This window comes from Sparus aurata, chromosome 14 (assembly GCF_900880675.1).
Source record: "Sparus aurata chromosome 14, fSpaAur1.1, whole genome shotgun sequence".
NCBI classification, from domain to species: Eukaryota; Metazoa; Chordata; class Actinopteri; order Spariformes; family Sparidae; genus Sparus; species Sparus aurata.
This window is the reverse complement of record NC_044200.1, coordinates 8,526,462-8,539,162: the sequence shown is the minus strand read 5'-3', so window position 1 is coordinate 8,539,162 and position 12,701 is coordinate 8,526,462. Positions and strand designations below refer to the sequence as shown.

Sequence of the window (12,701 nt, the reverse complement as noted above, 5' to 3'; positions counted from 1 at the left end):
CTAAGCTTCTAAAATTAACCTAATCTTCTTTGCTCGTCCCGTCCCACCCACGTCCCGCCCGCTCATGTCGTGTTTTTGTGGCTTTTTTTCCTCTTCTTTTTAAAGAGGAGAGTGTTGAGATAAGCGGCATATTACACTCCGACAGCAGACACGCAGAGTGACTTTGTGATTATGATGCAGAGGGTGTTGTCTTTGAGATAGGCAGGAGTGAAGGAGGAGGAGAAGGAGGAGGAGGAGAAACGGAAGGGGGATTATGAGGCTAATTCCCTTATAACTTTTTCCCTCATTAATCTCTGCGGAGGGATACGAGATTCTTTAAATGCTAATGTCCAATAAAGATGTCAGCGGTGACATTTTACAGTGGCGGCAACAGATGTGAACAAAGTTGACCGCGTTGTCGCGGAAGAACTTTTTTTCCCTCACTTTGCTCGCATTACTCGTCTCACATGCTAATTTAAAGGACTCCTCTCTGGGGATTAGACATGAATGTGTTCATAATCAGCAAGTCAGTCATTCGTGCGAGCGTTTCGCGCCAAGGTCGAACCCGACACCCCCCTCTTCTTGTCCTCACAAACAACTAATAACTCCCCCTTTTTTTCAGAGGAATCAAACTTTAATTCAAACACATTCTGTTTAATTTAAGCACAGTCAGCTCTATTTACAAGAAATCAATGGAGGTCAATGTGGCAACAAGATGAAGAGCAGAGAGTCAAAGGAAATCCTGGATTTTTTTTCCTTAAAAGCACCCATTAGATTACCTAAAATAAAAAGACAAATAAATCATCGGGGCCTGACCTAATACTTCCTTTTCCAGAGTGAAACCACTCCTCACAATCCCTTTATGCAGAATTAGTGTCCAGAGTGTAGAGGATGAAATGTACCGAAACTCTTTCCTTTGCTTCCTGTTCCAAGGACAATTCCTTCTCTTAAAAAAAAAAAAAATCCTTCTGAATGGACATGATCATTTTCCAACACACTTACATTCTGTTACACTGACCGCGGCTCTGAGGCTCACCGCAAGTCACAGCACCCTTTGGGGGGGGAGGGAGTGGACAACGTGACGACATTAAATGTTAGCGTAATATCGATCCCTGTTCTCGTAATCTCTGCAGGCAAACTTGGCGTCCTTCTTGCCGTGCGGGATTCGCCCGAACGGCGCGTGGTCGTTGAAACACGTGTCGAAGACCTCATCCACTATTTTCGCCGCCTCCTCTCGGCCGATGTTCCTCACGGCCAGGATGGAGCGGAGGGCGCGGCCTCTGACGCACTCCTGTCCGGGGCAGGGGAGGGGAAACAGAACTTAGAGATCCGAATCTGAAACCAGCTGGTGCTGAAGTTAGATTCATACTCATGCGATTACCTGATGATGCTTCTCGAGGCCAAAGTTGAACCTGGCAGCTTCATTTTGAAAGGCGCAGTCTCCACTCAGGTTAGCTGCCCGGATCTGAAATAAAAACACAAAGAAGTCGTTGGATAGTTGACAAAAAAAAAAAAAAAGACATATAGGACAGCAGGAAGATTATATTTCTTCTGAAGGTGTGATGAAACTGTTGGAACAGATGGAGGGTAAATACGATGTGGTTGATTGTTATTTATCATAAGGAAGTGGACCTCCCTTTTGTCACATCTAAATCAAACGTAACATGACGATGCCATATTGTAAAACTCTCTACAGCACCGAATGTGTATCCATCCGCTGCTGAGAATAGTCCCCCACAAATGCAGTGCTTACTCCTTATATGCAACGTATGGTACGAAACTACTTAACATTTTTTCACTAGATTATACTTTCACAACCTTTTTTTTTAAAGAAATGCATTTTCAGCAAGAACCAATGAGTTGGAAATCACAACAGTAGGGGTGTACCAAAATATCGATACTACGATATATCGCAATATTTCGTCTTGAGATACCTTATCGATACACTGGTTCCAAAAATCGATATTTAAATCATATTTAAGTTGCGGTCAGTGTGTGTGTGTTAAGAAGAGCCACTGTGCAGTATACACTTTGATTACTTGGCTGTCATTCAGGTGAAATTGATTGACAATGTTTTGTAATTCCTGTGAAACGGATTCAGTGCAGTCAATAAATTCTGAATTTCTTCAGTGACACAGATAGCGTGATGTATCTTGGATGAAATTTCTTGCAATATATCGATTATCGCAGAATCGCTGTATCGTGATATTATCGTTATCGCGGGCAAAATACCGTGATAGTATCGTATCTCGAGGTACCTGGTGATACCCAGCCTTACACAACAGTCAGTTAGCTTAAGAGGCAGCTGGATTCACTGTGAATAACATGATCACGTGATCCCACAAATCTATCTCGCCAGGCTTCAAGCTATGCCCTTGTGGCCGAACACATAGGCTTCGAACCAGTCAGCATCCTTTAAGTAACTGCGTTTAGGTGTGACGACCAGCATGAGAAGCCAGAGGTTAAGGGGTTAGCATAGCCGTACACCATATACTGGAGAGTATATGTAAGAGATGTTTTCATGCCATTGCTATTCACACTGGGGCTCACCTCAGAACAAGCTAGATGCCTTAGGTTGCTGAACCAGTCCACGTGGGCCCGACAGTGGTCGAAGGCGTGAATGAGCTCGTGGGTGACCACCCGGTTCATGTGGGCCTGCTGGTGGATGTTGTTCTGACACAAAACGATCTGCAAACAAACACAAGTCTCGTCAATGTTCAACAGTCACGTTCCTTAAATCCATCTCTTTATTTGTTAAGATTTTGTTCGTACTTGAGAAGAAGCAGCGTCAAAGCCGCCGCTAACCGTCCCGTCACAATCCTCACAGGAGAAATGTCGATCTTTGAACACCTTGCTGTGTTAAGAGGAGAAAGTAAAGTGGCATTGGCACAAATGACCTCCAAGTTAGAAAAATTACAGTTGAACTGTTAGAAAAGTGCCAATGAGTTGGAGGCAGGAAAACAAGGATATTCCGTTCCGTTCCGTTCCGTTTTCTTTTCCGCTTTTTCCGTGAGGGTCAACAAAACAAGGATATGATCCTAATATATATCTAGCAGATGTTCTGAACACAGTCAATTTAACGACACATTACATTTAATGAGATTAAACTTATTTGAACTATCCTTAAAGCAGTATCAGGTCCGTGCTTCTAAGGGTTCTTTTGATTCGTTAACTGCATTACTTCAGAGACTTTTAAGGTGTTTGTTTGCTCATAGCGACTCTTAATATTATTAAGCAGTAATGACAGTTGTAACTAAATGTATTGATGATACATATCCACCCAGTGAATATATTAGATTAAGATTCAACTTTTAAAGGAATACTCGGAAACCTTTGGAAGAATGGTCAAAACATGAAAAATGTATCTGCTGAAATGAAATCACAGGTGGATGTAATGTATGGACAGGTGATGAAGGAGAAATGTGAAAATCTGCTTATTAATAAAACTCTCATAACAGCAAAACATGGCATACATAAAGCCAATTATATGAACACCAACTCCACTGGGTTATACTCCATCGATGTATTGAATATGTGATTTCTTTTTTGAAAAATACATTTTACTTACACATTTTATTTTATTTGCCTAGCTTTAATATTTTAATGACCAGGTTTTGTTTGTTTTATTTGTATCCTCTGTGTTTTGTTTGATATCCTGTTCAATAAAGCATTTTCAAAAATGGCAGTTACAACATTTACAAGTTTGTTATTTGTTCTGTGTAAACACACACACAGTCCCGGGTTGTTGCAGTGATGGTCAGAGATGACAAACACACTTTGTATTTTATCCAAACTGATACGTACCATCCGGAACTTTTCATGGCACTGAGGAGGAGTTTGGCATACGGACCTGGGACAAGCACAGAGAGCAGTTAGCTAACGCTGCAGCTAAATAACTTTAGCTTGCTAGCAGTCACTGACAGGAACCACTTCTAGCTCAAACAGCTAACGCTACATACTGCTGCTCTGTCAGCAGGGTCAAACCGTTAACGGGTGTTTTACTTGCAAACACGTTTGAGAGAAATCTCAATCAGAAAAAGACGTCAGATGTCCACAGATGAGATGACATTCCCCTTAGAGGGTAACTTTAGCTGGCTAGCTAGCTAGCATACTCACTAGTTTCCATTGCGAACTGTAGCATGACCTGACACTTGTGACTGAAAGTGAACAGGCTCTCCCCGATCGATCCCTTCTTGTACTTCTTCGGCGCGTTCCTCTCCGGGAATAAATCGTATCCATAGTCCTCTTCTTGTTTGGGCTGCTCCATCGTGAGAGATGTTGTCCACAGTTTGAAAATGGTAGCATAAGTTCCCCTGGTTAGCTACTGCTAGCTACCTGGAGAGGTCATCACTGTTTGGTAGATCACGTGGTAGCTATAGGTCAAAGGTAATGAAGGGGAAAATCATTTTTTACTTGATTGGCATCCCTCCCTTTTCAAAAAGTTGAGAAATGCAACCCTATTTATTTTGTTCTGGTGGGAAAAAATGCTATAAAATGCAATTTGTTGGCGACTGGACTGTCTAGATCGTCTATTTAGAACGTGCGTCAACTCGACGCACAATACTTGGACCAAAACCATACCTAGAGAACACAGTACCCAGTGCAATTTACCTGTATGTACAGTTAGTTTTAATAAGACAAGGCAGTTGAGCGCAGAGGCCACCGTTAACATAGATATTTGTGTATGTTTTGGATATATTTTGTTTTTATTTTTGTGTTTCGTTTGTGCGAGTTTATACTTTCCTTATCCCGTCGGCTGTACCAGAACCACATAATGATCATGTAATTCCTACAAGAATAAAACAGATACTTGCGGGAGGTTTCGCTGACTGGCCTCTTATCAGGAAGGTTATTTGCGTTGTTTTTTCATTTGTTTGTTTTTACAAACGAACGAGTGAGTAAAGTGGGTTTTGCAGTAAGTTCTCTGTTGTTATATGGACGATCTTTGGTTACTCAAAGCGCACGCTCGGCTGCGCAAAGGCTGCTGGTACTCGGCTGTCATGGCTGTGAACGTAAACAGAAAGCTATGAATAACGACACAATTTGTTGTAGAATTGAGCCGAATTAACCGCAGCTACGTTTTTACTGTAATTATCAACCGGAGAAAGAAGCGCAAGGTACTTTATAAGGTTCGAGTAGCCACAGAGTCACTTAAATATACTTTATTTGCCTTTTTTATGTTTGTTGTTTTCACTTGCTAGCTAGCCTGCTGCTAGCCGCGAAAGCATGACAGCGTGATTCTCGTGTTTTCCACTTGGCTGCAACACCAACTTTCAAGACAACAACCTCAGCAACAAGTGTTAAGAAATTGTCCCAAACAAATGTCTGTTTCGCAGGGAATAACATGTCCGGGGGAAACAAAGCCATTGAGTTACAGCTTCAGATGCGGCAAAATGCTGAGGATATGCACAGCTTCATGAGGGAGCTGGAGGGCTGGGAGAAGGACATCAAGAAAAAGGACGAGGAGCTGAGGACGGGAGGACTCCAGGAGAGCCAGGTTTGTCTCTGCTGTGTACTTCCGTCCATCTCAGGAGCAGGTAATGTACTGGATGATCCTCATGTGTCAGCATCTTGTTTGTCTCTGTCTTTCAGAAGCAGCTCCCACCTGTGCGCAACGAAGACTACAAAACAAAGATGAGGGAAAAGAAGAAGAAGAAGAAGACAAAGCCAGCAGGCAATGGAGACGCGAAGGGAGACAGGTCCAAGCAAGATTCAAGGATAAAAGCATATGATTATCGATCATGGGACAAGTTTGATGCGGTATTTGATTGCGTTCATACAAAATACACTTGGCATGATCTGTGACATCATTAAGTAGATGACTGAAGATGCATGTTTCTGTGCTGGCAGGAGAAGGCTCTGTCAGAGTTGGATAAGGAGGAAAGTCCTGCAGAGTCAAACGAGTCGGACTCTGAGGAGGCTGCAGCCGATCAGGAGAAAGCTCTAGCTGAGAAAGAAAAGGTAAATACTGTGTGATAAGTCCTGCGGGGAAAAGAAAAGAAGAGATTACCCCTTTCTAAAGCACGTTGTGCTTTTAATTTTAGGGCAATGCGTTTTTTAAAGAGGGAAAGTTCAACGATGCCATCGAGTGTTACACCAGAGGGATGGGTGCAGACCCTTACAACCCCGTGCTTCCCACAAACCGAGCCACCTCCTTCTTCAGACTCAAGAAGTAAACAGCTGCTGTCTTAACCATTTTTCAATAAATGCACCAAATCAAAGATGGGTGTTTACATGTTTTTTTTTCTCCTGTAAGTCGCTGAGATTTTGTTCTCTGCAGGTATACTGTGGCAGAGTCCGACTGCAACTTGGCGATAGCTCTGGACAGCAACTACTTCAAAGCGTACGCGCGAAGAGGAGCGGCACGGTTTGCACTGAAGAAATATGAATCTGCACTTGAAGGTGACAAGCTGTTTAAAGGGTTAGATCATCTGTCCAACGTGAGAGCAGTGAGGTGACAATATGAATCTTATCTCTGAACAGATTACGAGATGGTTCTCAAGCTCGATCCCGGCAACCTGGAAGCACAGAATGAAATGAAGAAAATCAAAGAGGTAAATGTGAAATGATCATTGTGCCGTTACACTCATTTCTCAAGTCGCCCTCCCTTCATTTCCTCTCTTTCTCTGGCTGGTTTCAGAGCCTCGGACATGAAGCCCCGGCCGCCCCGAGTGAAGAAACCACGCAACCACAGGAGGCTCCCACAGTGGACCCCGGGCAGCAGAGACTGATGGAGGAGCAGCAGAGACGACAGGAGGCGGTTGTACAGAAAGACAGAGTAAGCTTTGCTGTGGTTCACCAATTATGCAGCAATGTGTCCGTTGGTCTCATTTGAGGATTTTTTTAATTTATCTAGTTTTTTGGGAGGTGATGACGTCATAACATGTGATGACAGATTTTCAAAACTTGGCATTTCTTTTAACATATTACATTAAAAACACCAATGAGCGAACTACATGTTTTGCATGGTGCCTCACCTCCACCCAATAGTAGCGTCAGATGTAAAAAAAAATATATATATATATATATTAGGGGTGGTTAATCGGCCCAATTTCCCGATTCGATTCGATTCCGATTATTGAAGTCTCGATTCGATTACAAATCGATTTTCGATTATTAATGATTATCGATTCGATTTTCAATTATTAACGATTATTGATCTTCCATTTAACATCAGTCAGCTGCTGAATTATTTTACTTATCTTTTGAGTAACTCCTCACAGCACCTTCAATATTGTATAGTGTAACAGTAATATCAAAATTATTATTTTTTAATTTATTTCAAATGTAGTGTTTCACTGTTAAAAGAAAGCTGCCAAGCTCAGCAGCCAGACTCATGTTAGAAGCATTGTTGGTGACGAGAACCAGGGCATGTTTCTCTATTCCCCACTCGTCTGCCATTGCTTTGAGAAACTCACACATATTTGTGCTTGTGTGGCTATCATCCATAGCTTTCGCCTGAAGTACGTATGACATTAGCTTCCATTAACTGCTGACATAATGAGTTGTAATGGCAGTGGCGGTTCTAGACCAGTTTTAATAGGGGAGCCAGGTTGGGGCCGCCTTTTTTGTTAGGGGGCACATACAACCCGGAAAAAAAGACAAATCCCTCATTCAGACAAAACAGTGTTTACAATTTCAGCAATTTTGATTGGGTAGTAAACTGCTGAGACACTTTATTTCTGCCTTTCTCTTCAAAACAAAATCTTTACAAGAAATCTGTCATTGTATTATTGATGCAGACTCCCTGTCGGGGGGGCCACAGGGGAGTCCAGAGCCAGAGTTACGGGAGCACTGGCCCCTGTTGCCCCCCCCTAGAACCGCCCCTTTGTAATGGTCACTTTTGAGACTGTAGTTTTGGATGTCCAGGCATCGCAGGTTATTGCTACCCTGTGAGCAGAGTTGAGGGACACTTGCATGGAAAGCTTTGTGTCCTTGTAAAGATTTGGAATCAATTTAAGTGTGAAAAAGCTCCGGGATGGAATAACATATCTTGGCTCCAGACTGTGGACCATGTAGCGGAAGCCAGTAACAGGAGGACTCCAGTTTGTATTACTATTTCAAAAAAATAATAATAATAATATATATATATTTTTTTTTTAAATCGATTTTTGGAAATTTAATAATCGAATCATAATCGTCAATATTATAATCGCGATTAATCAATAATCGATTTATTTCACCACCCCTAATATATATGTGACATTTGCTATAGCACTAGTGATGAATTACTCATGCAGCTACAAGTTTATTATTCATCATGAAATGTCTTCAGTGCCACTTGACATTAGTCCAGTTTACGCAGAGAAACATTTGTTTCAAAAAGTAAGAACCAGCCTAATAATGTTGCTGAAGACAAGTTTCAGCACTCTTCAACAAACGGGGACATTTTTACATCCTGATATTCTTAAAACTGTTGTGATGGAATCATCACTGCGTTTCTTTGGAAAGGTTTGCGTACGTGGTGACGTTTTCTGAACGTGTCTTTCAGGGGAACGCTTATTTCAAAGAGGGGAAGTATGAAGCGGCTGTCGAGTGCTACAGCAGAGGTATGGAGGCGGACAGCATGAACGTCCTGCTGCCCGCCAACAGAGCCATGGCCTTCCTCAAGCTCGAGAAGTAGGCGTGACATTTATTCCATCAGCGTGTGTGTGTGTGTGTTGGTAAGAATGAAAAAGGCCTCTGTTTAAAAGACAACGTTTGCTGCAGGTTTAAGGAGGCCGAGGAGGACTGCACCACAGCCATTTCTCTGGACAACACGTACTCCAAGGCTTTTGCTCGCCGTGCCACAGCCAGAGTGGCTTTAAGAAAACTGCAGGAGGCCAAACAAGGTGCTGGAAAGATCAACACTTTCCTCCAGAGGCAAACAGAGTCCAGAGTCTATCTTTGAACACGTTGAAGACATTAAAGCTGTCACATTCTGTTAGATACCGTACTCTATTGTTGCTTTTATTTTCATCTTTATTGATGCTGTTAAATATTCTAAATACTTAGAATGAAATATTTTCATACAGTTCACTGCTAATGTTCAAGTTAAGTTTAAAAGTGTGTTAATTTCTAAATGAGCTTTAAGTAAGCAAAATTCAACAAAAGCTTAATTAAAAGGAAGTTGCACTGAATTAATATGTGCAAGTATCATTGCTATCAATTACTGACTGTTAATTTGTGTGTGTGTGTGTGTGTGTCTGTGTGTGTTTTACAGATTTCCAGGAGGTTCTGAAACTGGAACCAGGGAACAAGCAGGCCCTGAATGAGCTCCAGAAACTCCAGATTGTAAGTCTGATGATCCAGTTATTAGTTAAAGTAAACAAATGATAGCTGATTATGCTAATTAAGTAACTGGTGGAAACCATTCTGCATAATTACTTCTAGTGTGATTTTTACATTCTTTGCTGACATGTCAGACTTCATTTCTCCTTTGTTATCGTCACTGTGTGGTGGTAGGCGGAGGGTTCCAGTGGCCTTCTTCAAACACCAGACGGCACCCAGAGGAGAACAGTTCAGCCGATAGACAAACCAACACATCTGCGCTCAACAGTGAGTTCACATCTGTTTATTTTCAGTAATAGTTTCTCCTTAATGCAGAAGTCTTTTTGGTCTCTCGGTTTTCTACATCAGAGACGGTACATTTCATGAGTAAAAATACATCTAAAGCTATGCTGAACAGACAGTCACCAGTTTGAAGATCTGCTTGTTTTTCATCTCATATAGTAATCTGAAATCCTTTGGGATTTTTAGAAAGTAAACTATTGTAAGACGTTAATTTAGGCACTAGGAAATTGTCATATAAGCTAAAAGATGAACTAATTCAACAGAAGTATATTTATGGATGCAGAAAGTAATGTGACTTCATAAAGTTGGTACGTGGAAATGCAGATGAATGATTTCAAGAAACAGACAAACTGTCTTGTGTGTTTCCTCTCTAGTGGTAACATTATTTGTCCAGCAGGTGGCAGGATAGACATTAATGGATACTGAACATCTGGATTCTGTCACCTTCATTTTGTCATATTGTTCTTAAGAGTCAAAGAGTTTAACTTAAAGACTGTGTCACCATGTTGACTGATGCTGAACGTCTAATGCTCTTTAGAAACCACTGAGGAGGATTGATATTGAAGAAGTGAGCGGAAAGGTGTCGTTGTCTGAGGTGGAGTCAGGTGGATCCCCACCCTTCGTCCAGGAGGTGATGAGGGAGGCTGAGGACAGGTCCTCTCCACTGTCGACATCACCCAGCGCCAAGATGATCAAGATCGAGGAGATAGCAGACGTCCCTTCACACTCATCTGACCAGTGAGTGGCACAGCCTCTTTTATTTCATGACACTGGATATGATATTTGTTTGTTAGCATGTCTGTGAAGCACTAAATGTTGCATTGCTACCACCAAGTAAACAAGCCTCCTGCTCCTGTTTCCCAGAGCCGCGTCAAACAGAAAGCCCAAACAACCAGCACCAGAGGAAACGGTTCATCTTCCTCAACCGTCCGCCAGCCCCTCGTCGACAGTCACGGAGCTGCCTCCTCCACCCACCAACAGCTTCCAGCTAGAGGCTGACCTCCGTAAGATCGGAAACCAGCCTGAAGTGATTTACAGATATCTGAGGGTGAGCCGCGTACACTGTAATTTACTGCTGACAAGATGATATTGGTGTGTTCAGACAGTGTAATTGTATGCTGTCAGCACAGCAGCGGTGATGACTGTGCAGGCGTGCTTATGCAGATTGATGCAAGCTGAGGGTGTTTGTTGCTAATTCTTTTGTTCTTTCATTAAGGTCATGATGTGTTTTGTCACTGCCATGACAACCTGGTCTGATTTCCACAGAAAATAATTGAAATCTAATTTTAAATCACCATCTTTGGGAATATTTCTGAGAGACTTTAAACACATTTAGAATTCAAACCAAACACCTGAATATAAACATGACTCGGCTTCGTTTTTGCTCTTGTCTTAAAGCAAATCAAGCCTGAAGCGTACGTGAACATTTTCCACAACCCCCTTGAACCCAACCTGCTCAACCAGATCTTGACGACCCTACATGACTTCTACATCAAGTGAGTTTTTTATTAAATGCTCAAAGAAAGACATCTAGACACAAACTGGTTACGTGTTCAGCATTGTCAAGTCACACATGTACTCTTGTACCGCATATTAACACCAGTCTTATGCAGGAATGAAGCACCGGCCGTCACACTGGAGGTCCTCAAGAGTCTAGCAAGTGTGAGGCGCTTCGACATGGCTGTCATGTTCATGTCGTCCCCAGAGAAGAAACGTAAGTCTCTTTGACGTTTGACTGTTTGGTGTACCTTTTTCAACCACACGTGCCACCATATTGATAAATGCTGTACTACCTTTCTTTCCTCTAGTTGTGAAAGAACTGTTTGACTTCCTCCACCAAGCCGAGCTGGAAGCGTCATCTGTCAAAGCCTTACAGAAGAAGTACGGAGTTTGACGTTTGGACTGGAGTTCTATAGACTTTCAGTTTCAGCACACAATGCTGCATTGCTTTCAGAGCCGATGGAAAAGCGTAGTTATATTCCAGTACTGAATACATTTACATTCACTTCAACCCTTACTGAATCGGACTGCTGTGCTACATCCATTCACCCGTGGAAATGTGATTTCATGTTCTTTTCTTTTATTCATAACACTGCATTGATTTTGAGTTGGTAGTTGGAAATTCACAGATTGTTTAGACTTCCAGTGTAGAGTCCTGTTCCCTGTGCAGCAGCTAATGTCATCACTGATACAGATGTAGAGTGTGCACACCCAACAGGTTTGGGCTCAGGTGTTGCATTTTCTCAAACTACACAGAAAGTGGAAGCATACCTGAAGGCTTCATGGAAATTAATTAGAAATAATGTAAGATCTCGGACATTCTTCTCCATAAACATGTTGATTTCGTGAAATGGAGTCAGATAGGTAAATCTGACAGAGAACTTCAGCCAGAGAGGATTTTCTGTGACAGGGAGGTGTGAATTTCCAACTTTCTAATTCATCCTGAATGCAGCTTAAAGATGTGGATAGGTCTCTGTGAGAACTCTGCCCTGTTTGAAGGTTCCACCATACCTAATGGAGTAGTTCAAAATAAAAAATACCTATCTTTCCAATTACCTGTAGTGCTATTTATCCATCTTAGTTGTTTTGGTGTCAGTTGCTGCATTTTTGGAGATATCAGACATTTCTTTATGTGCTGTGATATGAACAAAAAAAAAAATAGTTCCTTAATGAAATGGCTCACAACATGGTCTGTGTGTTACCTTGAGTAACCAGGTCATGAATCCTGGAAAGCGACACTTTGAGCACCCCAAGCCGAGTGCCATCTAGCTCAGCTATATATATGTAGCACTACAGGTGACAGGAAAAATATGTATTTCAATTTTCGGTTTAGCTGTCCCTTTTTAAACCTACCAAATAACCCTGAAGCTGCATTGGCTTAACGAGATTGGAAAACTGTATCAGTGACGGAGGTGTTCAGTTTGAGTCACGGATTTTGATCTGTTTTCAGAGCGTGAACTTCAAATAAAGACGTATTTTATATTCACTTGTTTGTTTGCTGTTGTTGTTAACTCAGTAGCTTCTTAAATGTGTCACATCAGAGTGATGAATTCACGCTAACTGGTAAATGTACAGCATTATATATTAACCACAGTAGTCCATTGTTTATTAAGTATAATAGTGTGTATTGTTTGGCAAGACAAGTGGGAATGCATCATCAAAGAAAATGA

The 12,701-nt window shown here is 41.8% G+C and overlaps 2 protein-coding genes across 4 annotated transcripts; one reads left to right on the top strand and one right to left on the bottom strand.

The window, feature by feature from the left end:
• Positions 1-599: 599 nt before the first annotated feature.
• Positions 600-4,901, bottom strand: atp23 (ATP23 metallopeptidase and ATP synthase assembly factor homolog). The gene is made up of 7 exons (XM_030440192.1): positions 4,794-4,901; positions 4,096-4,352; positions 3,784-3,829; positions 2,752-2,833; positions 2,530-2,667; positions 1,361-1,444; positions 600-1,270 (listed from the first exon to the last, which is right to left on the bottom strand). Exons 2-7 carry the CDS (start codon positions 4,244-4,246, stop codon positions 1,067-1,069), a joined length of 705 nt encoding a protein of 234 aa, XP_030296052.1. The 5' UTR covers positions 4,247-4,352; positions 4,794-4,901; the 3' UTR covers positions 600-1,066.
• rpap3 (RNA polymerase II associated protein 3) lies at positions 3,835-12,517 on the top strand. 3 transcript variants are annotated; one of them, XM_030440189.1, is made up of 17 exons: positions 3,835-4,060; positions 5,316-5,476; positions 5,572-5,739; positions 5,830-5,940; positions 6,024-6,151; positions 6,260-6,381; positions 6,463-6,533; positions 6,620-6,757; positions 8,471-8,598; positions 8,689-8,810; positions 9,182-9,252; positions 9,424-9,516; positions 10,070-10,269; positions 10,396-10,579; positions 10,930-11,027; positions 11,145-11,245; positions 11,340-12,517. In XM_030440189.1, the coding sequence occupies exons 1-17, from the start codon at positions 4,027-4,029 to the stop codon at positions 11,423-11,425; spliced, it is 2,016 nt and encodes a 671-aa protein (XP_030296049.1). In that variant the 5' UTR covers positions 3,835-4,026; the 3' UTR covers positions 11,426-12,517. The 3 variants fall into 3 exon arrangements, with proteins under 3 accessions (XP_030296049.1, XP_030296050.1, XP_030296051.1); XM_030440190.1 differs by lacking the exon at positions 3,835-4,060 and adding an exon at positions 4,935-5,096; XM_030440191.1 differs by lacking the exon at positions 3,835-4,060 and adding an exon at positions 4,940-5,108.
• Positions 12,518-12,701: the final 184 nt, after the last annotated feature.

Coding starts and splice junctions, on each gene's coding strand:
- rpap3 (XM_030440189.1), top strand. CDS start 4,027: ATGTCCACAGATGAGATGACATTCCCCTTAGAGG. Junction 10,580..10,929: donor TGATTTACAGATATCTGAGG/GTGAGCCGCGTA, acceptor CTTGTCTTAAAG/CAAATCAAGCCTGAAGCGTA. Junction 11,246..11,339: donor GTCGTCCCCAGAGAAGAAAC/GTAAGTCTCTTT, acceptor TCTTTCCTCTAG/TTGTGAAAGAACTGTTTGAC.
- atp23 (XM_030440192.1), bottom strand. CDS start 4,246: ATGGAGCAGCCCAAACAAGAAGAGGACTATGGATACGATTTATTCCCG. Junction 3,830..4,095: donor ACAGTTCGCAATGGAAACTA/GTGAGTATGCTA, acceptor TGCTTGTCCCAG/GTCCGTATGCCAAACTCCTC. Junction 2,834..3,783: donor GCCATGAAAAGTTCCGGATG/GTACGTATCAGT, acceptor CTCTTAACACAG/CAAGGTGTTCAAAGATCGAC.